This window comes from Macaca thibetana, chromosome 9 (assembly GCF_024542745.1).
Source record: "Macaca thibetana thibetana isolate TM-01 chromosome 9, ASM2454274v1, whole genome shotgun sequence".
NCBI classification, from domain to species: Eukaryota; Metazoa; Chordata; class Mammalia; order Primates; family Cercopithecidae; genus Macaca; species Macaca thibetana.
The window spans coordinates 83,720,281-83,746,944 of NC_065586.1; the positions used below are offsets into that span (position 1 = coordinate 83,720,281).

General features: G+C 35.6%; 1 protein-coding gene across 4 annotated transcripts in view; it reads right to left on the bottom strand.

The window, feature by feature from the left end:
- Nucleotides 1–26,664, bottom strand: part of ATAD1 (ATPase family AAA domain containing 1) — a 68,622-nt gene that overhangs the window by 39,660 nt on the left and 2,298 nt on the right. For all 4 annotated transcript variants that reach the window (XR_007729033.1, XM_050805589.1, XM_050805588.1 and 1 more), the window contains exons 2-4: nt 25,120–25,294; nt 3,348–3,446; nt 1,016–1,136 (exon numbers count right to left, since the gene is read on the bottom strand). Coding sequence is in view for 3 of the 4 variants with exons in the window: in XM_050805589.1 (XP_050661546.1) it covers nt 1,016–1,136; nt 3,348–3,446; nt 25,120–25,281 (382 nt within the window). In the remaining variant the exon portion in view is untranslated. The remainder of the gene's footprint in view (nt 1–1,015; nt 1,137–3,347; nt 3,447–25,119; nt 25,295–26,664) is intronic.

The following is a 26,664-nucleotide window of genomic DNA, read 5'->3' on the forward strand; positions in this document are numbered from 1 at the left end:
ATAGCAATAAACTGTATAACATAAAATTGTCAATAATTCCAACCTAGGTAATCTATTTCCAGTCCCAAAATGGAACAAATAAGGATGCATCTGATTTTACACTCTGATTCTATACACTAATATCCAATTTATGTTGAGGGTCAAAACATAAATTAATGATCTTCAAAAACTGTTTTTCTTGATTAAAAATTGTCCAAAAACATAAAGGTGAAAAAGTTCAAATAGCAAAACTTTATATAATCAGAAAATATTCATGTAACTTTTAAATTGGACAATGCTTTCAAAGAAGAAGCAAATTTACATATAACTTTTGAAGTAGTCCCTCCATAATTTGGTATCCACTCTGCTAACTGGGTCTTGAAGTTGAAGTGAGCCAAGATTATGCCACTGCATTTCAACTCGGGTGACAGAGTGAGACCCCATCTCGAAAAGGAAAAGAAAAGAAAAGAAAAGAAAAGAGAAAAGAAAAATATTTGAATGAACAAGAATTACACTTAATGATGCAGTTATGAGCACATTCAATTCTTGTGTTCCAAGACTTTCAAAGTGATTTTGAATAAGCAAACATCTCCATCAAAGTGAAATATTTAATTTCTAGTTCATCTGCAGATCAATATTTCCTGAAAAAGAATCATTACATTCTAAAAATAAGATCGTTGGAGTTGTGAAACAAGAAAAAAATGTCTTGGCTTGAAAACAAAACAAAACAAAAACCTTTTATTATGACTTTGAATTTTTCTTTAATCTTGATTTTCCAAATTTTAATTTACTTGGAAGTAAGAGAAATGAAATTGAAGGAGATTATTTTAACAAGTATTTTAACATGTAAATACAGGGAAAAAGTTTATCTCAATTTCAGATGCTAAAGAATGAGCAATTATTTTAAGAAATTGTTCATCTAGATCTCTGCATATTCTTGAGAATCTTATTTCACAAAAACTAGTTCTACAATGCAGGAAGTTTCAATGTTTTCTAGGATTTTAATGCTTTCAGCGAATATATACCTTTACCATACCTTTTGGAGGTTGCAGAAGCCTGGAATTCTCAAACAAATGTTTCTTTTTGATAGGTAAGATGACTGTGTCTTTCAGATCCGTAATGACATCATCTAAACCTGCTATATCACTCCAAGTAACCTGGCAAAAGTTAAGGTCAACATGAATTTTACTACAAATGTACACTCACTAAAGTAAAAAAGAACCCTCCCAAAATAGCAAATGTTAATGTGATAATTTATACATAAATAAGTTAAAATCATATATTAACATGAGTAAAGACTTTTCCAAGCAATAATGAAATAAACTGCTATGAAAATGGAAAAAGGAATTTAATAGTCAACTATCTACTATTAAAAATCTGTAAGTCAGGTACTCAAAAATCTGCAAGGGTCTAATAAGCGAAATTCATTCCACTTATAAGGAGGAAATACTCTGCCATAAGAATATTGAGAACCAGTTGAGACATAATTTAGCACTGGCTAATGGGAAAGAGCTCATCAGGAATGTACCTATTTTATATAGGATGTTGTCAAGCACCACGGAAATTAATTTTAGAAATAAGGTCTTACAAAACATGACTTCTGAATTTTATCCATCAAAAGTAAACCTATGGGCCAGGCGTGGTCACTCATGCTTGTAATCCCAGCACTATGGGAGGCCAAGTGAGCAGATCACTCGAGGTCAGGAGTTCGGGACCAGCCTGGCCAACATGGTGAACCCCGTCTCTACTAAAAATACAAAATAAATAAATAAATAAATAAACCAGGTGTGGTGGTGTGTGCCTGCAGTCCCAGCTACTTGGGAGGCTGAGGCAGGAGAATCGCCTGAAGCCAGGAAGTGGAGGTTGCAGTGAGCCAAGATCACACCACTGCACTCCAGCCTGCGTGACAGAGTGAGACTCCCTCTCGGGGGGGAAAAAAAAAAGTTTAAATCTATGTTGAAACTTAAGGACGTATCTCTATAAATAAAAACAGGGCATATATATTTTCAAAATAGACAAGAAAAACCTGATTCAACTTGTCCTGAAAGGAATGGCACAGTAAAGGAGCTGGAGTTGGGGCCAATCAGAAGCAATACTTTACAATAGATTCTTTCCTTCATAATGTAAAAAAAAAAAGATAAAAAGAAAAGGTGCAAACCAGCAGCCAGATCCGAAAAAAAAAATAACTTTCATTGTAACTGCAGCAAAAAACTAAGTCTGCTAGTACAGATTTATTCAGAAATTAACATAGGTAGGGTTCCAAGAAGGTACCATTGTAAATCTATAAATCAAATTCAAATGCAGGCTTAATTCTAGGGTGTGCGCATGTCTCTGTATACACAGATATTAAGACACTGCAGACTTTTATTTTCTAGATTTGGAGATGGGGCTATTTCATTCCATTTATTTATAGCAATATATCATTAATGTATTAGGGAAATATATTCTATTTATAGAATTTATAAATGTATAACTATCATTACAAAATATATAGGATCTTATACATTACATCAAGCTCATCCTCAAAATAATCCTTATGAAGTAGGTAAAGCAGGTTTTATTATCTCTAGATTATACATGAGGGAACTGAGACTCAAAGAGGAAATTATTTGCCAAGGCCATTAACGGAAAACCTGGGATTCAGTATCCTGTGTTATCATACCATATTATGAAAATCTAGGTTTAAACTCCATAAAACAAACATCCACATGACTTAAAGCAGTATGCTTTATATACCACAAAGGCAAATACATAAAAGTTTTACTAAACAAACGTGTACAGAAAAAGAGTTAACAAAGTAAGCCTGAGACTGTTATCCTTTGGGAAGGCATACTTGCAAGACTGGCCCTTGGCTGGCATGTGGGAACTTAGATTTCAGGAGAGTCCCATCATTTCTTGACAAGAACAGCTCACTGTGCCTAAACTGTGCAAACAATATGGTTTATGGTGAAACACCCATTTTCCTTCTGGGAGTCTAGAATTTTGGTACATTTAAGGGAAGAGGGAATCTATATAACCAGCCCCCAATAAATATGTTGAAGACTGAGTCTCCAGTGAGCTTTCCTGGTGACAACATTGCACATGTGTTGTCACAACTTGATGCACTAATTAAGCACTGGGTGACTCCAGTTTGAATCTTGTGCCTGGCTTCCTTTAGACTTCATCCCATGCCACCTTCCCTTTGCTGATTTTGCTTTGTATCTTTTCAGTGTAATAAATCATATACAGGAATACAACTATATGCCAAGTCTTATGATTCAGCCTAGAGAATCAATGAACCCGGCCATGATCTTTAGGACCCCTGACACAAAATGCTAGAACCCACCCCCACCTCCAAAAAAATCTTAAATAAGATTAAAGATACATACATGCATATTAAGAGGGTCTACTAGATGAGCAGCAATACTCATTTCATATTCTGAGAGCTTCACATTTTTCACACCAATTTGCTTCATTAGTTTTTCTGCCTAGAACGAAAAGAACAAACAACCTCCTTTGACTTGATATTTAGATACTGGCACTTCGAAATAGATATATGTGAAGTCTAAAGAGCAATGAACAGATACACAGGAAATTTCCAAGGATATTCTAGGTCCCTTGATCTTAGCCTTCTCCATTGTGAGCCCTCAGGTAAAGATTTGAGGCTCTATTTTACAGAAATCAGGGAAATTTAACTACCTTTCAGGAAATGAGAAAACAGGGTACATGACTGAAGAGATCTTGCACTTCCAAGAGAGGCTCCCATTGTTTCAATCAGACTCTAGGATACAGCTTAGTTTCTCATTCCTAATAGGACTATCATGACAGGTAAGGGTAAAATCTCAAGATGAAAGACACAGGAGTTAAGGAGGGCAAGAAATGTGTAACTGAAGTTTCTTTAAACTGCGTATCTGAAACGGATTTCCAACTTCCTTCAAATTAATCCAGGTATCTACAATAGATGGCCATACATATCCCATTTGAAATTGCTCTGATATGCTGTCCCTTTTAGGTAGAAGTCAATTCCTGGGACTAGGCAACCAGAGTTATAATAAAAATAACTCTACATTAGAAGTATATTTGCATATATTCTCAAAGCAGGCCACAACCAGCATTAAACCTATGAGTTCTAGCAACACAACAAAGCTTTCGATTAAAATAAAGATAATGAAAAACATTTACTGAGTGTGCCAAATATTATGCCAAAATACAGTAAAAGGATTAACTTACTGAATCCTCAGAGCCAATACTACGAGATAGGCATAATATTTTCCCAATCACAGAAAAAGAAACTGAAGTTTAGCATGATTAAGTAATTTGCCTTTGGTTAAAAGTTAGCAAAGAAAAGAAACAAGATATGAATTCAAGGAGTCCAACACTAGAGTCCATACTTAACTACCACACATATTTGCCCTGATTTCTTCAATTTTAAGATTGGAGTTTATAACCACGAAAGAGTCTTTAAAAATCTATACATAACAAATTCAAATTTCAATTAAGTGAACATTTTAGAAATGAAGGGACTCTGGTAAATCAGGTTTACCTAAGTTTTGGTTATTACATTTTCCTAAAATGCTTTTGATTATATAGAATCTTGCTGTCTGTCCAGGGTTATGACTGCTCTAAAAGGAAATTCGCATCACACAGCATTTTAGTTATAGAATGGCTAGGAGGTTAGGATAAATGTATTTAATACCTTTAAAAAAAAGTACTATGGGGGCCAGGAATGGGGGCACACACTTGTAATCCCAGCACTTTGGGAGGCTGAGTTGGGAGGACTGCTTGAGCCCAGGAGTTCAAGACCAGTGTGGGCAACATAGACGCCATCTCTACAAAAAATCAAAACTTAGCTGGATGTGGTAGCACACGCCCGTAGTCCTAGCTACTCTGGAGGCTGAGGGAGGAGGATTACTTGAGCCTTGGAGATCAAGGCTGCAGTGAGCCATAATCATGCCACTGCATTCCAGCCTAGACAAGAGAGAAATCCTGTCTCATAAGAATTTTTAAAAAGTGCTATGAACCACATCACACAACCAAATAGGATAAATCTCTTATTTATCTTGCCCCTGCAAAATCACTGAATCAACAGATAATCTTTTGTAGATTCCTTTATCTCTTGTAAATAACTTCTCTTTTACTGCCATAAGTCATTTACATGTCAGTTATAAAAGTATCCTATTTTAGCAACTGAATAACATTTACTCTTCATTTTCATTATGCTACAGTAAATGTGAAACCCTCCTACATGTGTTCTTTTTAAGCAACGCTCGAAGACAGTGGTTTTCCCAGGGGACATTTAGCAAACTCTGGAAATACTTTTGGTTGTCACACTTGGGGGTAGGGTGATACCAGCATCTAGTCGGTAGAGGTAGAGATGCCACTGAACATTCTACAAGGCACAGGACAGCCTCCCTTTCCCCATCCCAAAGAATTACTGGCCCAAAATGTCAACAATGCCTGATCTGGGAAACCCTGTTTTTTCCCCTATTAGCTAGTTGCCCTGAAAATTTTACTCTATGCCACAACTGCCTCTTGATTTAAAGAATAGCCTTTATTTCTATCTGGAACTTCCTAAATAAAAATGACAAATGAATAATGTTTAGTTTATATAGAGATAGAAAATGTTATCTTGTCAAGTTTACCTAACATCTCTTTCCTGCAACAGCAGTCCCACTTTAACAATCTCTTCAGGTTGTATTCACAATATATCATTGAAAGAAAAGGGAAAAGGAATTAATGGTTTTATTGAGCACCTACCACATCTAGCACTGTGCTAGGTAATTTACAATCAACCCTTAAAATTAACCTGAGAAGTAACTATTATTATCTCTATTATTTAGATGAGGAATTTACAGGTCAGAGAAATTAAAAGAAATGTCAGGATTATACAGCTAGGAAGTGACATTAACAGAGTTCGAATACTGATTTGTCTAATTTCGAATCCCATATTCTGCTGAAACACTAATAATCCTCATTTGGGAGAGCAGAACATGGCTAGTGAATAAATGAAAAGCACCAAAAAACACACCAAAACTGCCACCAAACACACTGTGTCCCAGGAAGAAGTTATACAATTGCCTAGTTTTAACTTTCAAGTGAACCACTAGATAAGCAGAAAAACAAAATTATCATTGGACTACTGTAAAAATGGCTTATGTTTATGCATGCTTTCTTGTTTATAGCTTAATGAAAGTTATCTTTTCTGGTCACCGTGGTTTGCTTGTTTTTTTTTTTTTAAAGTAGGTATCTCCAAGTGGTTGTTGTTTCTGTGGAGGGAAAATGAGTTAGATGGGGAGTGGGGGCCAAAAGGAGGAGGAAAACTTACCTTTTACTGTATACCCATATTCTTTTGACTGTTCCATAAGATTTTCTACCCTTTCACACCATTTTTTACCTTTTCAAGCTATTTCATTTTTTCTCCATGTAAAGTATTATTTTTTCAAAAAGATTAAGTAGAATAGGATATATTAAACTAATATTTTTGCCTGGAGTGGGGAAGGCAGAAAAGGGGAAAAACAGCAGCAAAGAAAATACTTATGAGCTAACACTCACTTCATTCAGGTTCTAAAAGATTCATAAAATTGTCCTTTTGGAAGAATCAGTTTAGAAAGTTGGACATGTCATTAACAAGAGTGAAAAATCAGAGATGAACGAATTAAACTTAAGTTAGAAACAATGACAACCTCTGATCTTTTTACCGAGGTCACAGCTGAATTGTTCCAATTTAAGTGTGTGCAGACAAATCACTGATATAAGGCTTTTTAAAAATGCATTTAAATGGGAACTAGCAAGGATTCTGAGTACATAATTATCGTTATATAATAGGTATAATCACTTATCACAAACTTACATTAACATCTTTCTTCTTCTACACATGCGGAAACAGTGATCTTCTTTTAGGGTTAATGTACTTATATCTCTTTCCTCTCATTGTACCATTATATATTCTGAAAGTTCTTGGGTAAGATGGCATTGAACTGTAAAAGGAAAATAAATCTTGGGGACCCCAAATCACTAAGCCAAAGGGAAAAGTGAAGCTGGGAACTGCTTAGGGCAAACCTGCCTCCCATTCTATTCAAAGTCACCCCTCTGGCTCACTGAGATAAATGCTATCTTACTGCCTCCTTTGGAGCAGCTAATAAGAAATTCAAAAGAATGCAACCATTTGTCTTTTATCTACCTATGAACCGGAAGCCCCCTCCTTGCTTCAAGTTGTCCAGCCTTTGTTTCGAATTCCAGACAGAACCCAATGTTCACCTTACACATGTTGACTGGTGTTTCATGTCTCCCTAAAATGTATAAAACCAAACTGTTCTCTGACCACTTTGGGCACATGTCATCAGAACCTCCTGAGGCTGTGTCATTGGCCCGTGTACTCAACCTTGGCAAAATAAACTTTCTAAATTAACTGAGACCTGTCTCAGATATGTGGGGTTCACATTTTGGTGACCGTGAAGAGATTCTGAGTGGAGGTGCCCCTGACCTTTGACAAATCTATCGGTGCTTGATACCAGCATGAGCTAACTTTATGGCTCAAACCAATAGTACTATTTGCTGATGTCTGTGAGTGCCCCCTCCATATAACACCTGATCTCCCCAAATTTGGTGGAGACCTAAAGTTTATTTTGCTATACAACTCCCTTTTTTTGGAGTTTCACTTGCTTCCAACAAGGAAAGCAAGATTTCCTGCTTCCATGACGATGGAGGGCAGGTAACTCCTTTACGGAGTTTGAGCTCACTCCTAGCAGGGAAGATGCGTTTTGACTTTTTTCGTGCTTCTAGGATGTAGAGAGCAGTCTTCAGCCTGATACCTATCCGTAGGTAAGTAGCTGAATTGGGGTTTTGTCTTCGCTAAAATTTAACAACTAGCTGATCTTAATTTCTCCCTACCATTAGAGCACTCAGTGATCATACTGTTGAGTCTTTTGTTGTTTGTTTGTTCTGGTCTTTCTCCCATTAGATTTGACAAACTCAATTTGACTTGGTCAAATCCGAGTGAGAATTCCAAATTATGGGTAACAAAGCCTCCCTAATTTGACTAAAATTCCTCGCAGCTGCAAAAGAGGAAAGGAAAAAAACAAAAACAAAAATCCATGCGTTTGGTTTCTGTGTTTGCTTACTGTCTCAAAAAAACAAATGTCCTTTAATTTACTTTTCTTCCACCCTATACCTCTTTCCCCTTTTGCTATCTGCAGTACCAAAAAATCTAGAGAAGGTTTCCAATGACTTGAACCCATTTAAAGAATTCAGAACAAAGGCGCCACTCACCCCTTTTAGAGGGTTCTATTTTCCTTGTGGAGTTTCAAGAGTCATGGGCAGATTCTTCTTAAGTCTAAACCTCTGTCTTCCTGTATTCCATAACCTGACTTTTTTGGCTTGGGGGTACCAGAGATTATCTTGTGCCATGACAGGATCTGACCTTGATGTGTGTAATGGTGAATGAGAGCTACAAAGTTAGGGGTGGCTGAGCACAGTTTACAGGAAGTGGTCTTGGTTGTTTTTTCTCCTAGGAAGTTGTTATTTAAGGATCCTGATTCTACCTCAGAGATGCATTCTAAAGGGTCTTCTCTATTGCCTTTTCTCCCAAAATTAATCTCGATTTGGCTTTTCTGTGCACATTTGCATTGAGGAACTGAACTGCTGTTTTCGCAGGTAAATGAGAGATTGAGTTTTCTCAGCTCCAAAGAGAAATAGTGTTTTGCTCCCCCCAGCCAAAAGGTGCCCCTGGGTGACTGGGAGCCTAATGGGAGTGTTATAGGGGGTTAACATCCCTTGACATGCAGTAGCCTTACAAGAAAATCCCCAACAAAAATTAATTTTTAAAATGGCTCGTCCGGGAAACGCATATAAGGCCTGATCATCCCACGTTTTGAGCCCTCCCAGAGGTCACAGACCTCTGGAGAGAGAAACTGAGACACATAAAATGGTGGAAACAACTCAGTGGTGACACACTGTGGAGTCCTGCCCACAAGCAGCGCACACTGATCCACACATAAAAACCCTAGGCCACAGCTCAGTTCCTCCTTTTAAGAAAAAGTGGGAAACGATCTAAGAATGAGGAGAATGATCCTCTTTCAAGCACTCCATAGGTTTTATGGCACCACTACTTGCCAGAGTTTATGTAAAATGGAAGTAACATGGTCTTTGTGCACATTTACATTAAGGAAAAAGAACTCTCAGGTCGACCGACAAACTACAAAGTTCCTACGTTCTCTTTTTCTGTCTTTTCTGGCTGCTTTACATCTGCTGTTATTTTTCTACTAAGATAAAAAGCACTGTTTGGATCTAACAGGTTTTTTGTTGTTGGTGGTGGTGGTGTTTTTGCAAGCCAGTGAATTTGTATTTATGTCATGGCTAAAGTTCCAAAGTAAAAGCTATAGGATCTGTGTGTGTGTGTGTGTGTGTGTGTGTGTGTGTGTATTTAAAAGGCCTTTATAAAATTTCCATAGCCCTATGTTTAACTGGCAATTAAATCCATTTTAATTTCCCTCTAGCACACTAGACTTTTCCTTTCCATACTTTGTGGTGTAAACTTTGCTATTTGATGTTCACCTGAGTTGTTTCCTTTAATATGCAAATTAAAGGCTATTTAGCTGACAACTGCCTAGGATAGTGAAAAAGGTTATTAAGAATTTGAAAGTCTAAGGTAGGAAAATAGAAGTTTTTATGAATCTATAATATGTACTTCTACCAGCATGCCTAATATGTCTATGTATTTATGTGTTGTATACACAATGTTTGACTACTGAAAATATATAAAAGGGCGCTAATTGGCTTAAGAAAATAAAAGTGCTTGAATCAAATACTTTATCAGGAAAAAAGAGAAGACTAGTCAAATGCTTTTCAAGTTTACGTAATTTAATAAAATCTTTAATAAATAAGCTAGCAAATTACTGGTAAAGTAATATTAGAAATGTCTTAAGAATTGCCAACATATATTTTTGTTCACATTTATTAATCAAGCAATTTCATATTTATCCCTGCAAAATACTATCAAAGTGTCAAAATTTGGCATAGGGATTAAAAACCATAAACCCAGCCCCAAACAGAATGATCTCCTCTTGCGTAATTGTTAATAAATAAGACATTGATATTAGTTTAATGAAAATAGCTACATCTTGAAGTTAGTAAGACTATCATAACTTCTAATCTTGTGGCTTTAGGTGACCTAGTCCATAGGCAGTAAGGTTTGTTCTGGGAAAAGGTTGTTATTGCCTTTGTTTCAAAGCTAAACTATAAACAAAGTTCCTCCCAAAGTTAGTTCCGCCTATGCCCAGGAATGAACGAGGACAGCTTGGAGGTTAGACGCAAGATGAAGTGAGTGAGGTCAGATCTTTTTCTCTGTCTCAGTTATAATTTTGCAATGCGGTTCTGTAACTTTAAATGATGACTATTGCAGTTTTCATAAATAATCTAGGTAAACAATTAAAATAATTAGGTAAATGCAATGGGATAATTGTAGACAAACTCATCATAATTTAGAATCTAAAGTTAAACTAAATTAAATAATAGATATTTCAAAAAATATATTGTAGAAAACATTCTTTCTGAAAAAAAAGTGTGCCCTTTTTAAAAAGGTGAACAATTTTTGTCTAATTCAAAGCTTATTTAGGTCATGTATAAAAGAAGGTAAAAGGAACCAGGAAGTAAGAGGCATGTAAAGAAAGTTGTAAAAATAAAGAGGGTTGTTTTGGTAAGAAAGCTTAAAAAGAAGTATCTTATATGGTAAATTTAGTCCTACAATAAAATGACTGGTTAAGAAAGAGGATGGTCAGGACAAACCACAGAGTCCAAGCATGTCATGAATGGTCTAAGTCACAATAAAAGGATTTATTTAAAAAACAAACAAAAAAACTTTTGTATAATTAAAGGGAAATTAAAATGGTCTTTCTAGAGATGATTGGACTTGATGTAAATATATATATAGATAGATAGAAACATTAAATCACTGGTTAAAACAATGAAATTTTCTTAAGGGACTGATTTACTCTTAATAAATTACAAGAGATTTTAATTTTTTTCTAACCCAAACTTCAACTTTTATTGCATCTCGCCATTTTCAGTTTTCTCTCCTCTTTTAAAGGGTGTGAAATTGTAACTCTCTCTTTCAACTTATTTTCAGCTCATACAAGTTTTTTTCCTTGAGTTCTGTTTGTTATGGCCTGATGCTAACAATGTTTTCACGAATGTCCAAAGGAAATGTTTTCTTCCAACATAATATTCTGGCAGTGCAGGTCTTTTCTGTTGCCTTTTAGTAACTGGTCTAACAGATTTTACAGTTTATCTAAACAATTCTATGCCATTATGATTAAGCTTGGTTTGCTTGGGAAAAAAACTGAAATTTAAAAAATTTTTTAAATTAAGGTTATTAACATTCATGTATCTTTCTATATGTTCAAAGTACCTGTGCCATTGAGTCACATGGCTTTGACTTCTGGGTCTAAAAAGGACACCCAAGTCCTGCTAAATTGTAAACACTGACAGCAATTAAAGCCTCATCTTCAGGCGCTGTAGAAAATGCCAATCAAAATAAACTGCATTTCTGAAACACAAGGCCAGAAATTAAAGCTATTCAACTCCTCAAGGCCCAGGGACTATCATAGAAGAGGCGGGCATGTGAAATTGGAAGGGCCAATTTTGAGAGAGAAAATAAGTTCAATTTCTCTATAACCATTCATATCAAAGGCACACTAATGCAAAATGTATGGGTCCCGTGTCAGATTAAGAAGGTTTTTGTTGAAGCATTAACCGACTCCTTAATAAAGGTTATAAAAGCTGTGAAAGGCTTATGGAAGTTATCTCTTACGGTCAAGATTAAAATTTTGGAGACTGTTTATAAACGTTTAAAAACAAACTGAATTGGCTTCATGCTGTTTATATTAGGGCTTATTGTTTGGAGAAGTAAGTCTCCTCTCTCAAAGAAAGAAGTTTTTCACCTTTTTTTGAGTTATCACTTTGAAATGAATGACTTATTTTACAATGACCTGTATGTAATATCAAGTTTTTTAAACCTTTGATATTTGACAAACTTTCCAAAATCAAATGATAAATTATGTCTTTTTTTGACCTAATTAATCCCTTAAGACATTAGGTTCCATAAAGTCCCAAAAATGACATAATCTGGCTTATTTAGTAAAAAAAACCATACAGCAAACATTGTCAAATAAGAAATAGTATTTGGTTTTCCTGATCTGTATTTGTAGAGATGTTATTAGTATATGTTCCAAAATTATGAAAAACTCCTATAATTCTGATATGACTTAATGTACATCATCAATAATAATTTTAATTATTGTGTGCCACAGAGGTAACAAATTTCCTTGTCAATTGTGTCTTTGACTATGGCTACCCTAAAACTTTTGTCATCCATGGACAATTGTTACCTTCTTTTGGTCCTCTTTAGAAGGTGGTTTTATAACCAGCTATAAAACTCTAATGAGTGCTCTTGAATGCATGTTTCTGATTGAAGACTGTGACATCAGAATAGAAGAAAAACTTCCAGGACTCACAGAGAGCTGAAAGGTCCATGAATATGAAGCAGAATAGGAATTAACTGCATGGACTGAACTAACAGAAGACTTAAGTTATCTTTTTGACTTTTTGCTTAAAATGTTGCTGATCCTTTGTTTTGTTTTTTTCAAAGAAACTTTTCTTTTGCACTATTGACAGCTTCTAACAATTTAGTAGACTCCTATGAACAAAATTTGGAGCCTATTTGTTTCTCTCTATCTGATTTCTCCAGATTGGAAACTATTTGTGAGTATTCTTAACTTATGGCAATACAGTTATTTGCATAAGTGCAGTAAGAATCTGTTTTCATTTGTAACAGGGCACAATTGGAGAAACTAGTTATTTTACCAAGGCTTTGACTGGAATGGTGTGCTTTCCTTTAAGTAATCAAACTTGACTTACATAGCCAATAAAAGCCCCTTGGGAAAACTGGCCTCATACCTTGTCTACACAGTCCCTGTACAGGGTTTCTGACCTGTGGTAAGTAAAGAATATCACTTTCTGACAGGCCCAGGAGCCCCAAGTTTATCTTGGAATCAAGAGGAGAGGAATTCACCCAATTCACAGGTATCTGATGGTACAAATCCATGGCTGGGCTTGGCTTTAAAAAAGTCTTACCTGAGATTATTTCTATGGAACAAAGTCCCATCAAAGCCAAATTTAAAAGCCTATGTAGGCAGGGCACGGTGGCTCATGCCTGTAATCCCAGCATTTTGGGAGGCCAAGGCAGGCAGATCAACCCCGAGATCCCACCACCACACTCCAGCCTGGGTGATAGAGCAAGACTATGTCTCGAAAGGAAAAAAAAAAAAAAAAAAAAAAAAAAAAAAGCCTATGTAACAAAATAATTATTCTTGCTGCACTATATACAAATAATCAGGCCAAGCATAAGAAAGCAAATCAGTCCTACCATAATTTGTCTTTAGTGAAAACGAGACACTGGAGACAGAAAAATTATGTTTCAAAAACTATAGTATACCTGTTGTTAGATTCTAGTCCCGCCTAATGTTTTTCAATTTTTATTATTTTCTATAGTTTAGACCGAATTCAAACTTCTCTTGGCTACAAGTCTTCAAAATAATGTTTTCAGTTTCCTTCCCTTCTTTTTTTCCACCATTTTTCCTAATTTGGAGTCACTGAAAACTAAGCTGTGCTTTCTTAATGCCCTAAGAACTGAAGCTAGACTGTTAAACTTCAGAAGAAAAGAACAGCAACTCACTTACACACATAAGCCACTTTCATACCTGCCTACGGACGCATAGACTTCAGGTAATGTGGCCTATATATACATTTTCCAGGATTTGTTTATCGTTTGTTGTTGTTTTTCTCCCTTCTTCCCCCTATTTTCTCTTCACAGGACATGAGACTTCACAACCTGCTAAAATGAGCTTTCCTAATAACTCAGACCTACCCGTCAAGGAATAAACCATCCTAGCCATGAGAGCTCAGATGAAACTTGAGACTAGAGACTCATTTTCTTCTAAATATGCTTTCTCCAAAAGATTTTTAAAAAGAAAAGGGAGGAAATATGAAAGGAAAATAAATCTCGCAGACCCCAAATCACTAAGCCAAAGGGAAAAGTCAAGCTGGGAATTGCTTAGGGCAAACCTGCCTTCCATTCTATTCAAAGTCACCCCTCTGCTGAGATAAATGCATATCTGATTGCCTCTTTTGGAGAGGCTAATCAGAAACTCAAAAGAATGCAACCATTGGTCTCTTATCTACCTATGATCTGGAAGTCTCCTCCCTGTTTCAGGTTGCCTCACCTTTGCTTCGAGCTGGACCGAACCAATATTCATTTTACATATGCTGACTGATATCTCATGTCTCCCTAAAATGTATAAAACCAAACTGTGATCTGAACATCTTGGGCAGATGTCATCAGGACCCCCTGAGGCTGTGTTGTGGGTGCATGTCCTCAACCTTGGCAAATAAACTTTCTAAGTTAACTGAGACCTGTCTCAGATATTTGGGGTTCCCACTATGGTGCTCTTCTATTATGCTTGTGTTGAAAACAACACCGCAGAGTTTTTTCTCCTCTGATTTCCAGCTTCTATTGCTCTTCTTTCCTCATCACTTCTATCTACTCCCTTACCTACCTAGGCAACACTAACTGCTTGTTCCTTACTGACTCCTATCTCAATTTTATTTACTTCAGCTTCTCAGTCTTATAAGACTCAGCTCCAGTAAATCTTGGGTTTAAAAGCCACCTGACTGGCAATGGAGTTCACAACAGCTTTCTGGGGTTAACAAATGTTAGCTTTTCCAAGTTGGCATTCTGTGATAGACGCTCTTAAAATTCCTGGCCATTGAGAGTTCCAAGTTTTTAAAGTTTTTTCAGTATACTACTCCTTCACAGAATACTTCAGCTCTTACTTCTCTCAAAATAACAGAAATAGTTTTCAAGACTACAGTTAATGATAGGACTAAAAATAGAAAGACATTAAGTTAAATAATTAAGGTCATAATATGTCACTTTCTGTGTATAACTCTGTGTATGAAATCTTTCCTGGCCCTTGACTATTAAACCTCAATTTCAAGAAAAGTATATAGTCTAATTATTATTATTTTGAGATAGGGTCTTACTCTGTTGCCCAGGCTGGAATGCAATGGTGAGATCTCAGCTCACTGCAACCTCCACCACTAGGGTTCAAGCGATTCTCCTGCCTTAGCCTCCCAGGTACATGGGCCTACAGGCACCCACTACCATGTCCAGCTAATTTTTGTATTTTTAGTAGAGACAAGGTTTTGCCATCTTGGTCAGGCTGGTCTTGAACTCCTGACCTCAAGTGATCCACCTGCCTCAGCTTCCCAAAGTGCTGGGATTACAGGTGTGAGCCACCACGCCCAGCCTATATAGTCTAATTAACGTGCTAAACAAAATACTGTATTTATAAATTCCCAAGACGGTTAACACATGTTCATCTGCACTTTAAATCTATTAGAGTACACATCTCAATTAACCCACCCTTTCATCAAAAACATAGCTTATCAAAACTCTTCTACTACATCTAAATATGATCTAAGCAGCAGTATGTGCCCAGAACAATCCCAGTCCCTGTAGAACACCACGTTGAAACCATCTCCTCTCTCATTATCAATTAAATCTCCTACCTTTCACAAGCTGAAGGTTTTCCTGGCTTCAAGTCTAAAAATTTACAAATATATTGTTTAATCCAACATAACAGTATACTTCCAGGATATGTTTCTGATTTGATGCAACTATGTCATCTTCTACCTCTCATCTCAAAACCCTAATGCCTTTAAAATCACATGGGGCCCACTGATTATCTGGTAAACTCAAAGTGTTCTACATCTAAGCTTTTAGATTCAATGTTCTGTCATTCTGACCATAGAAGTCACACCTTCCTCCTCCCACATTCACATCTGATCCTTGTCCTTAATGTGTATATGAATTCCTTAATTCTTTTCTATCCTCCAACTAAATTATCCCCCATCTGGTAATACCTAACTTTCTAAATGGCCTGAATCACACAGTCATTATTTCAATGATGTGCTCCTTAGAAATCCTTACACTTCTTGTTATACTAGTCAGCTCCATCCCCAATGCAGATTTAACACTACCATTCACTCTATCTGCCACCAAGTTGCTGAGTAACGCTTCAGAATAGTAACAAAACAATTGCGTTCCCAATAAATTCATACTTTCTTCAACCATGCCCTAATGTTTCAAAATCCACAATGATTCAATCTCATTAAATACTGATCACGTATTTACCTAAATAGGCCCCAACCTCCTCCACTCACTCACTTTTAGTCACAATCTCTCCTCTTCATGATACTAAAAATAAAACAACTCTAACCCTAAAAATGTTCCCTTAACTACTTACCCCAACCCCTACTGATTCTTCTGGGACCTTCCTCCATCTATTACGTATCCTCTTAGGCAGCCCCTCTCTACCTCCTCCTTCTCCGCTAACCTTTCCCCTTTTTTTTTCTTCTTTTTCCCCAAGTCTAGAATGACCATATTCTTTTACTTCAAATTATACTTGCTGCCTCGAGCAAATGGAAATTACTCTCTCCAAGCTTAATGATTTCACTAAATTTCCTGATCACTTTCTTAGATCATATTCCTCATGACCTCTTCTCCTTGACTATTCTATAACATGTTTACAATCAATTCTCTTTTGTAACCTTCTCCTTCTTTGGCTATGGTGACTTTATGCAAGTGATTCCCCAGACAGTGGGAAAGAAGTGAGAAGAGGTATAACTGAACAATCTTTGAGGTTTCAAAAAATTTTATTTGCCACCCCACCAACTTCCCCAAATTTTGATTATTTCTTTGCAGAACACAGTGTTTCAGTTGACAATCACTGCCACAGTGAACCACTATGACTGTCTGTAGTACTCTGTATACTTCAGGTGTATTCAGGTAGAAAAGACTATAACCAGTACCCTAAACATTATCTTGGTTTTATTCTCACTCCTCTGGTCTTTTTATTTTTTAAGTTCTTACAGTGCTTTTACTAATAACTAGGTAGATAAAATAATATCTTAGACTATTTAGATGAGGTATAAAGAAACACAATATAATCAACACCAATCCAGGTTTAAGAACGAGAACATTATCATAATCTTTCAAGCCCTTCTGTGAGGCCCTCTTCAAATACATATCTCCTGTCTTTCAGAAAAAAAATCACAATCCTAAATTGAAATCATCTCGTGCTTTTCTTTAACTTAACCATATGTTTGATTCTCTACGGTTTAGTTTTACATGTTTCAGAATGTCTACATGGGATCACACCCTATGTACTCTTCTGTGACGTTTTCATCTCATTACTTCTTAGAGTTGTTGAGCATCTGTATTTCGTTCACTTTTCTCTGCTTAATATTATACTCTGGCATGTGTAGACTGAAGTATGTCACTTTGGCATAAGAATTATTTTGAGTTGAGGGAAATTTAGAAAAAAACAGATACAAGAAAAGCTGTCTGCCCTACCCCTTCTTGCCTAAAAGCAGTAAATTCACAAAGGTGTCCCTCCTCTTCTCTTTACCAGGAAGGACAAAAGTTAATCAAAGGAAACAACTTTAGACAGCCAGAGGTTGTCTGAAGTTTAAAATCTAAACAACAAATTTTAATAACTAGTCTTCATCTACCATTAGTTTCCCACAGTTTGCTGCCCCTAGAGACTCAAGGTCCTTTTCTTTTGTCTGATCACTTCTTTAAAAATTTGTTTCTTTCCCAAGATACTATATACACTCAAGTTCTAACTAAACTTTTGAATTACGCATCTCTGGTACTCCTATAGGTTGCATGTTTGATACATGTTAATAAACTTGTTTGTTTTTCTTTTGTTTATCTATCTTTTGTTATAGAGGCCCAAATGATAATTCAGAAGGGTAGAAGGAAAAGTGTTTTTCTTCTCCTATATATGCATATACCAAAATTTATACTAATATTCCGATTGGTTCCTGCTTTTTTCTATTATAAGTAGAGCTGCTATGAGCACTCTTGCATATATCTCCTGGTTCTTGGATATACGCCCACAATAAAACTTTTGAGTCATTGACTATGCACATTTTCAACTTTACTAGATAATGCCAAACTATCTTCCAAAATGGTTATACTAATTCATATTCCCAACAGCAATACTTTTTCTCCTACTGTTCCACATTCTCTGAAGCACATGTTATTGACAGACTTAAAATTTTACAACTTGGCAGGGGTGAAAAGGTATCTCAATTTGACTTTAATTTGCATTTCTTTGATTCCTAATCAGTTTGTGCAACTATTCATATGTTTATTGATCCCTGGAGAGTGTTCTTTTTTAATGTGCCTATTTAAATTTCTTTGCCCATTTTTCTGTTATTTTTTTCTTACTGATTCATATGCATCCTATGTATATGTCCTCAGTACAAATCTTTTAAGTTATAAAAATAATAGGAAACACTTATGCAGTACTGTTATATTTTATATTACATATTTAATTCCAATAGCAACCCAACAAGGTAAGTGCTATTACTACTTCCTTTACAGATAAGAAAACTCAAGTCACAAAGTAGTTAAATAAAACTTTGTGTTTTAGGATTACCTTCCCTATTTATAGACTTTTGTTCTTCCACATGAATTTCAGGAAAAAATACAACAAAACGAAAATCTGCCAGTATTTTTTTAACTGATGTTGAATTTAACTAAACTTTCAATAGTTTTATAATGTGTTGTATGTCTTATGTTTGTCCATTGTTTTTTATTTTTGACGCTACTATATAATCTTTTTTTAAATGACATTTTAAAATATGGTGGATATACAGAAACAGCTGATTTTGTATACTGATTTTAAATCCAGCAAACCCATCAAACTCTCATTAATCCTGATAGCTTGTAGACATTCTTTGGCTTTCTATGTAGATCATCATATTATCCATGAATAATGACTGCTTAGTTTTTCTTTTCCAATCCCTACCTTTTTGACTTAGGCAGTGGCTAGTAACTCAGTAAAATGTTAACGACAGAAGTAATGGCAACAAAGAAAAGCCAAAAAAAAAAAGTAACGAAAAGTAATGAAAGACAACAGGCTTGCTCCTAATCATAAAGAAAATGTTTCCAATTTTTCACTATAAAATACATTTGTTTTAGTAAATTCATTTTATCAAGTTAAACATCGCCTGAACCCAGGAGGCAGAGGTTGTAGTGAGCTGAGATCATGCCACTGCACTTCAGCCTGGGGAACAGAGCAAGGCTCCATCAAAAAAAAAACACAAAAAACAAAAACAAAAGAAAAATAACACTATCTTCTGTTCCCATTTTATTAAGAGCTTTTATACACCCATGAACGAATGCTTAAGGCCTTTTCTGCATTGATTGAGAGAATCATATATGTTTTATTCTTTAATCTGTTAATGTTGCATATTATATTGATTTCCCATCCCATAATGAAGCCAGGCTTAAACTCCTGGGATAAATCCAACTGATTGCATTATATTTTTTCTATATTGCTGAATTTAACTTGCTAACACTTAAGATTCTTACACCAATTTGGAAGAGAGAGAGAGAAATTACAGACTACTATAGGTTTTGGAATTGTAGTTATGCTAGCCTCACACAAAGGTTATAAGTGTTCCCTTTCTGTATTCTTTCTATATTCTAGAAGAATTTGCATAAATTGGTTATTATTAATTTGTTCCTTAAATACTGGCAGAATTTGCTATAAAGTTCTATGGGCTTGAAATTTTCTTTATAAAAATATATTTTCACTATTATTTCATAGTTATGGAACTAACCATGTATTCTATTTCTTCTTAAGTCAGTTTTAGAAATGCCTATTTTTCTAAGGGTTTGTCCATACCTAAATTCTCAAATTTATCAATATACAGTTCACCCTTACACAACACAGGGACTGGGATGCTGACCCCACCACACTCAAAAATCCCTATAGAACTTTTGACTCCAAAAGTGAAACTACTAAAACTACCGAACTGAACTACTAAAACTGAACTACTAAAATAGCTTTTTGTTGACCTTATCACTAACAGAAACAGTTAATAACATAGTCTGTATCCTGTATTCTTGTAATAAAGTAATCTAGAGAAAGTATGTTATTTAAAAAATCATAAAGGGATTTACATTAACTTCATCCTTGTCGTCTTCATGTTGAGTAGCGTGAGGAAGACAGGTTGGTCTTTCTGTCTCAGGTTGGCAGAGGTAAAAGAGGTGAAGGTGGAGGGAGTGGCAGGAGAGATGGGCACACTCATTTTAACTCTCATTAAAAAAAAATCGGTTTATGAGTGGACCTACACAGTTTAAACACGCTGTTAGTTGTTCAAGGGCCAACTATAGTTATTAACAGTCCTTTATAAATCCAAAAGTGGAGTTTCGCTCTTGTTGCCAGGCTGGAGTACAGCCTGGTGCTGTACTTGCAATCTTGGCTCACTGCAACCTCTGCCTCCTGGGTTCAAGCGATTCTCCTGTCTCAGCCTCCCAAGTAGCTGGGACTACAGGCACGTGCCACCATGCCCCGCTAATTTTTTATTTTTAGTAGAGACAGGGTTTCACAATGTTGGCCAGGCTGGTCTCGAACTCCTGACCTCAGATGATCTACCCACCTCAGCATCTCAAAGTGCTAGGATTACAGGTGTAAGCCACCGTGCCCGGCCCTTATTTTTAACATCTACAGCAATATTAGGCCTTTTTTGTTCCAGGTGGCATTTTATTGGTAACTTTTTTCTTGTCAGTTTGACAAGTCTTGATTTAACATCTTTTCAAAAAACCAATTTGAGGTTTTATTGATTTTTCAGTACTGTATATTCCCTTTCTATTTCATTAACCTATGTTATTATTTCCATTCATTTCATTATTATGTGTTTTACCCAGGAGTCATTTTAAAATATTTCCTACTTTCCAAACTTATTTTTCTAATGATCTCTACTGTACTGTACCATAGCGGTACATAGTATTGGTAGCGATACTATGAAACTTGAGATTTGCTTTATTATCTAGTATTTGGTTTATTTGCACAAATCATATGTGCTTGACATATGTATTTTACATTTATTTCGGCACAATATACTATATGTGTCCATTTTTTATTTAAATCTTCTATATCCTTAATTTTAAAAAAATCTGAACAATTATTAGGTGTTAAAAATCTCTCACCATGTTGATGGAGATGTCTATTTTTCCATGTAGTTCTATCATATTTTTGTTTTATATATTTTGAGGCTACATCAATAGTTACACACAAATAGAAATGTTATATTTATTGGTGAACTGAAATCTTTCATCATTTATTTAGCAAACATTTTCTCCAGTGTCTTTGCCTCACAATTTCTTTTTGCCCAGCCAGCTTTCTTCTTATATTTGTGTGGTATATGCATTTTCCGTCTTTTTACTTTCAATCTTTCTGTATCTACATTTTAGATGTGTTACCTCGCCCAGCATATGGCTTAAATTTCTCTCTTTAAACTATTCATCTTTAAAACATTATGTCTTTCTCTTTAGTTAAAATACTACAGATAGCCTTTTGGGGTTCTAGATTTATTGGAGTATCATCTGTGAGACTACCTACCTTAGACCAGCTCTGTGTTTTGTATACTGAGCCCCTCTGAAATCATAAAAACAGAACTCAGCAAATTCCCTCAAGGTAAAGGCTGGCAATCAAGCTCACCTTATCTTTCTGAAATTTTTGTCTTAAGTTTTTAACCTGTATTCTTTACTTTGTTGATAGTTCATGAATGCCTTTAAGATTTTTAGGCCAGGTGTGGTGGCCCACACCTGTAATCTCAGCACTTTGGGAGGCCAAGGCAGGCAGATCACTTGAGGTCAGGAGTTCGAGACCAGCCTGGCCAACACGGTGAAATCCCATCTCTACTAAAAATACAAAAATTAGCCAGGTGTGGTGGCATGCATCTGTAATCCCAGCTACTCCGGAGGCTGAGGTGGGAGAATTGCTTGAACCAGGGAGGAGCAGGGCGCAGTGAGCTGAGATTGTGCCACTGCACTCCAGCCTGTGCAACAGAGCGAGACTCTGTCTCAAAAATAAATAAATAAAACAAGATTTTTAAAAAATTATCAAGCTTGTTTAGCTGTTTTCAGCAGGAGTCAGGCCAGGTACCTTGTTACCCATATTGACCTATTCATTCTTCACTGGATGCACATCATCTTTCTATACCCTAAATGAAGGAAATGTATCAAAGTTTACTCTTCAGCTTACCAATTATAGTGCATTATACCATCTCCTTTGGAGACTTCATCACTCTTTGTATAGCAATTACCATTTATTATAGTGACAATTACATTAGAATTTCTCAAAAAATATATGTATAAATCTTGATGATGGTGAGGGGAGATGGGGAATGGTTTAGGAAAAGTCCTACAAATGATATATACACATACAGGAATAACTATATGACCTACTCTATCCTAGGTGAGACTCACTGCTTTAACAACTCCAACTACTTATAACCATCTGACAAGGAAATTTACCTCTAGATTGACCTTTTTTCTGAGATTCAGACCTGCAACTTCAATTGCTGTATGAACTTTTCCTCCTGAATTCCTCCCACCAACACAAACCCAACATGGCTGGATCAAATGTCATCTTCTCATAAATTTGCCCTACCTACCAGTTTCCAAACCTCTATAAAAGATATTATGAGTCTTTGAGGTATCCAGACAAATCTTTGATTCATTTTTAAGATGTCCTTTTTCTTTTCCCACATCATCACAAAGTCCTTCCTGTATTCATTTGTGTTAGTCTATTTCACTCATTTCATTCCTTTTGTCACCCTCTTATTCTAAGAGGGTGTCAGGACTGTTGTAGTCTATCACCAACAGAGCTTGCTTCTAGTCCCTCTTGACTTCTATTCCTTCTGCGTACTGCTATAAGGTGAATTATCCTTAAAACATTGTATATCAGCCACCCATTCAAATATATTTAATGAGTTAAGACTGCCTACAGAAGTCTTCAATTGGTCAACAGCATATTTATTTATTTATTTATTTATTTTTGAGATGGAGTCTCTCTCTGTTGCCCAGGCTGGAGTGCAGTGGTGTGATCTTGGCTCACTGCAACCTCTGCCTCCTGGGTTCAAGCAATTCTCAACCTCCCGAGCAGCTGGGCATGTGACATCACATTCGGCTAATGTTTTGTATTTTTATTAGGGATGGGGTTTTGCCACGTTGGCCAGGCTGATCTCGAACTCCTGACCTCAAGTGATCTGCCTGTCTCGGCATCCCAAAGCTGTGGGATTACAGGCATGAGCCACCGCATGGCCAGTCAACAGCATGTTTAATAGTTGCCCAGAGATGTAGGGAAGAGAAGACGAGGGGAAACCAAGAGGCTATAGCCATTGGCCAAGCAAATCCCATTTCATCCTGAGTGTTTCAAACACTGGTAAATTACTGTGGAATGGGATAATGCTAGAAGCAAAAAGTATCCCTCCTTTTCAGTTGATGATGGATTTCTAAAATGCTGTGTATTTTTTATCAGCCTCAGTCCACCCAACAAAACAAAAAGGACCAAAGAAGGAAAAAGTAGAGCATTCTATTTAAAACTGTCCTTGCCTACCCTAGAGACCAAGCTCTTTCATGAAGCCACCTTCAACTACCTTAATCACTGGTGGCTACTATTTTCCCTAAGAGCCACAGTTTCTGTCTACACTACTCAATAAGAAACTGGCATATGCTTCTTACTATTATAATTTATATTATCATGAACAAATCTTTTCTCCCTACCATGGGTACTACGAAGGACACAGTGTCTAATACTTCATATACCTGATATTTAGAATACTATACACATAATTTTAAATGAAGGCTTAATAATGATGGTTCATTCATGTAGTATTTAGCATCTATATTTAGCTTTCTGTATGTCTTCTACATGTGTATTCCAGGAGTTCTTAGAAGCCAAGGGGAAAAAAAGACAAAATTATCTTTAAAAGTCACACCTCTGCTTTTTAAAATGCTGAAATGATGTAACTTATAGTATTTTGACATCAGACTTAAACTGAGTTTCATGATTCAGGTGGGAGAAAGAAAACCCTACACCTAGGTTGACAAATGGATACACTCAAATTAGTTTTTTTTTTGTTTTTTTTTTTTTAAATCTACCCTGGTCAGACTTCCCAGAGATTTACAAATAGGCTGATAATATAATCTAGAACTTCAGTCAACTATTTTATAATACAATTCAAGGAAAAAGTTCAGAATTGTCCAAAGTGCCTTTCAGATATACACTTATTGCAGTGTTTATAAAATTGTGGTTTTCACTTTTTGCTGATGTAAGGGCTATGCATAACATTGTAAAACAGTCATTTATTTACATCCCTATTTCCCACACTAGCCTATAGCATTTTGAAAGAACAAGATTTATTAATCTTTTTTCTTCGCTATCAAGCAGTTGCTAGGAACTCAATAAATGTTTATTGAAGAAATCTGTCACAACTCATATGACAGATCTAAAAATCCATGGATATCTTATTCAATTATTTTAAGATAAATTATGTTATTATACCATAAGATATTCAATAAGATATAAATATTTTAGCTATTAATTATTGTTTTAAAAAAAAGGAGCCAGAGGGAAAAGCCATCTAACAGCACAAAAAATGTGTAAGACTCCTTTAAGGTTTTTATGTTTTGATGACAAACAGAAACCAAACATATCACTTTTAAAAGGAAATGACCACAAGAGGCAGCAGGTGAGAAGTTCAAAACTACAGCTTATTATCAACAATCAACAACTTTTAGAGCCATTCATTAATCAGATTTTAGTGTAGCTTATAAGTTTAAGACTGAGAATGTTTCAGTACTATCCACATTTCAGAAGTCATACACAGCAAAAGGAATATCATTACTGAAGATAAATATTTTGGGTTAACCTAAAAAATTTTACCTAGATCCTACCTTGAAAGCTGACAAAAATATTCTAATGAACATGTTCACAATATTATATTTTTATTCTTCATTTCTCTTCTTCTGATAAGTTGTTTATATAGTAAAAATGACTTGAAATGTCATAATAAACTAGTACTTTGTAAGAGTAATAAAATTAACTATGAGTACCAATACATTTTCATGTGAGTCTTACAGAATTTCTCATTAATTTGTTAACTCTATCAAATTTTTAGTTTGAGGGGAAAATATTTGTTAGCCACAAGAAAAATGATCTTCAGACATTTCAATCATACCTGTTTCTGAGCTTCTACTTTTTGCTTTCTGGTTGGATCAATTGCATCTACCATCCATTTGATAGTAAAGTATGTCACTGCACCAAATATTGTCAAACGGAAAATTAAACCAACAACTTCATTCCGACTCAAAGGACGAGAAAAGGCTTCAGCATGTACCATCTTGATTGTTAACCTTAAAAAAAAAAAACAGAAATGTCACTAGGTAATAACTATACTTATTAAAATTGGGAGACTAACAAAGTAGCTTAAACTAAGCAAGAAAAACTAACTTCTAGTCAAATTAAAATATTACCTACCTTAAACAAAGTGTTTCATTTTAAGGAGAAATGGATTTTTAAATGTTAAGTAAACAAATACATTTAAAGCTCCTCTTGCAAACTAGAAGTAGACTAGAAACTCAGATTTATTTGGTAGAATTAATCATTTTATTTGAAAAATACAGTAAATATCTTAAGGTATTTACTCAAACAGCTTTAAAGAACTATTTCAGAGTCTAGGAAAGTATCGACTACAACACTAATCCCACTGAAGAAAGGCAGCCTGACAATACTAATGTGATGGTAAGAATTTCTTCTATTAACTGTAATGTACACCAGGTAATTTTTGAGTGAAATTCAAATTGTGAACTCACTCACTTTTTCCTCATACCTACTTCTAAAGGTTTTCAAGGCCTGCTTAAATTTAAACATGCCATTTTCTCAATTAATAAGTGGCATTAAATTTTTTGAGTCACACTATTGCTCCCAACAACCCAGCTAAGTAGGAAGCAATAGAACTTGGAAAAATCTTGAACTGAGACAACTACTACAAGAATACAGCACTCACCCAAGCTAAAGAGAAAAAAATGAGGTAAATGTACCTACTTTTGCATATATCCCTGAACAGCTACATCAATCAAAGCTAGGCTTACAGAAGACATACACTCCTCTATCAACGGCAATAACTACTCAGAAGAATAAGCTTGTTAGGGGTGATATGACTATCACATTTTGGGAGATAGGATCTTAGCTTCAAATAATGCCATTATACTTTCAGTACAGGAGTGTGCCGAATGCTATGGAATATATAAGAAAAAGAGAATATGTATTTGCACTCATAAACATGACAAAAACAGAATTGGTATGGCTCAGCACAGATAAAAATTAGGTACTGCATAAATATCCACAGTCCTTCCAGCTCTAAAATTCTCCTCTCACTACTACTAAATTAAAGAGCCTCTTCACCTTCCTCCCTCTAGAATAGCTCCAAAAATTTTTTATTTCCTTTTATACACCTCACCTCCACTCAAGGATATATACTTCTTCTCTCTAATCAAAAGACTCCAAAGTATTCCCTTTACAGGATTCCCAAGCATTTAAAACTATTCTAATCTAGAATCTAGCTCCAGGGTCAATTTTAAGCATTTTATCTTTCACCCCTTTTCAAAGGGACTCTAAATAGCTGTAGTCACTAGTATCTGAAAATCCCACACATATTTTCCCTTCAGCATATCTGTCTAGTACCCTGCATGGGCCATTTACCCTCATTCACCTTCAAACTAGT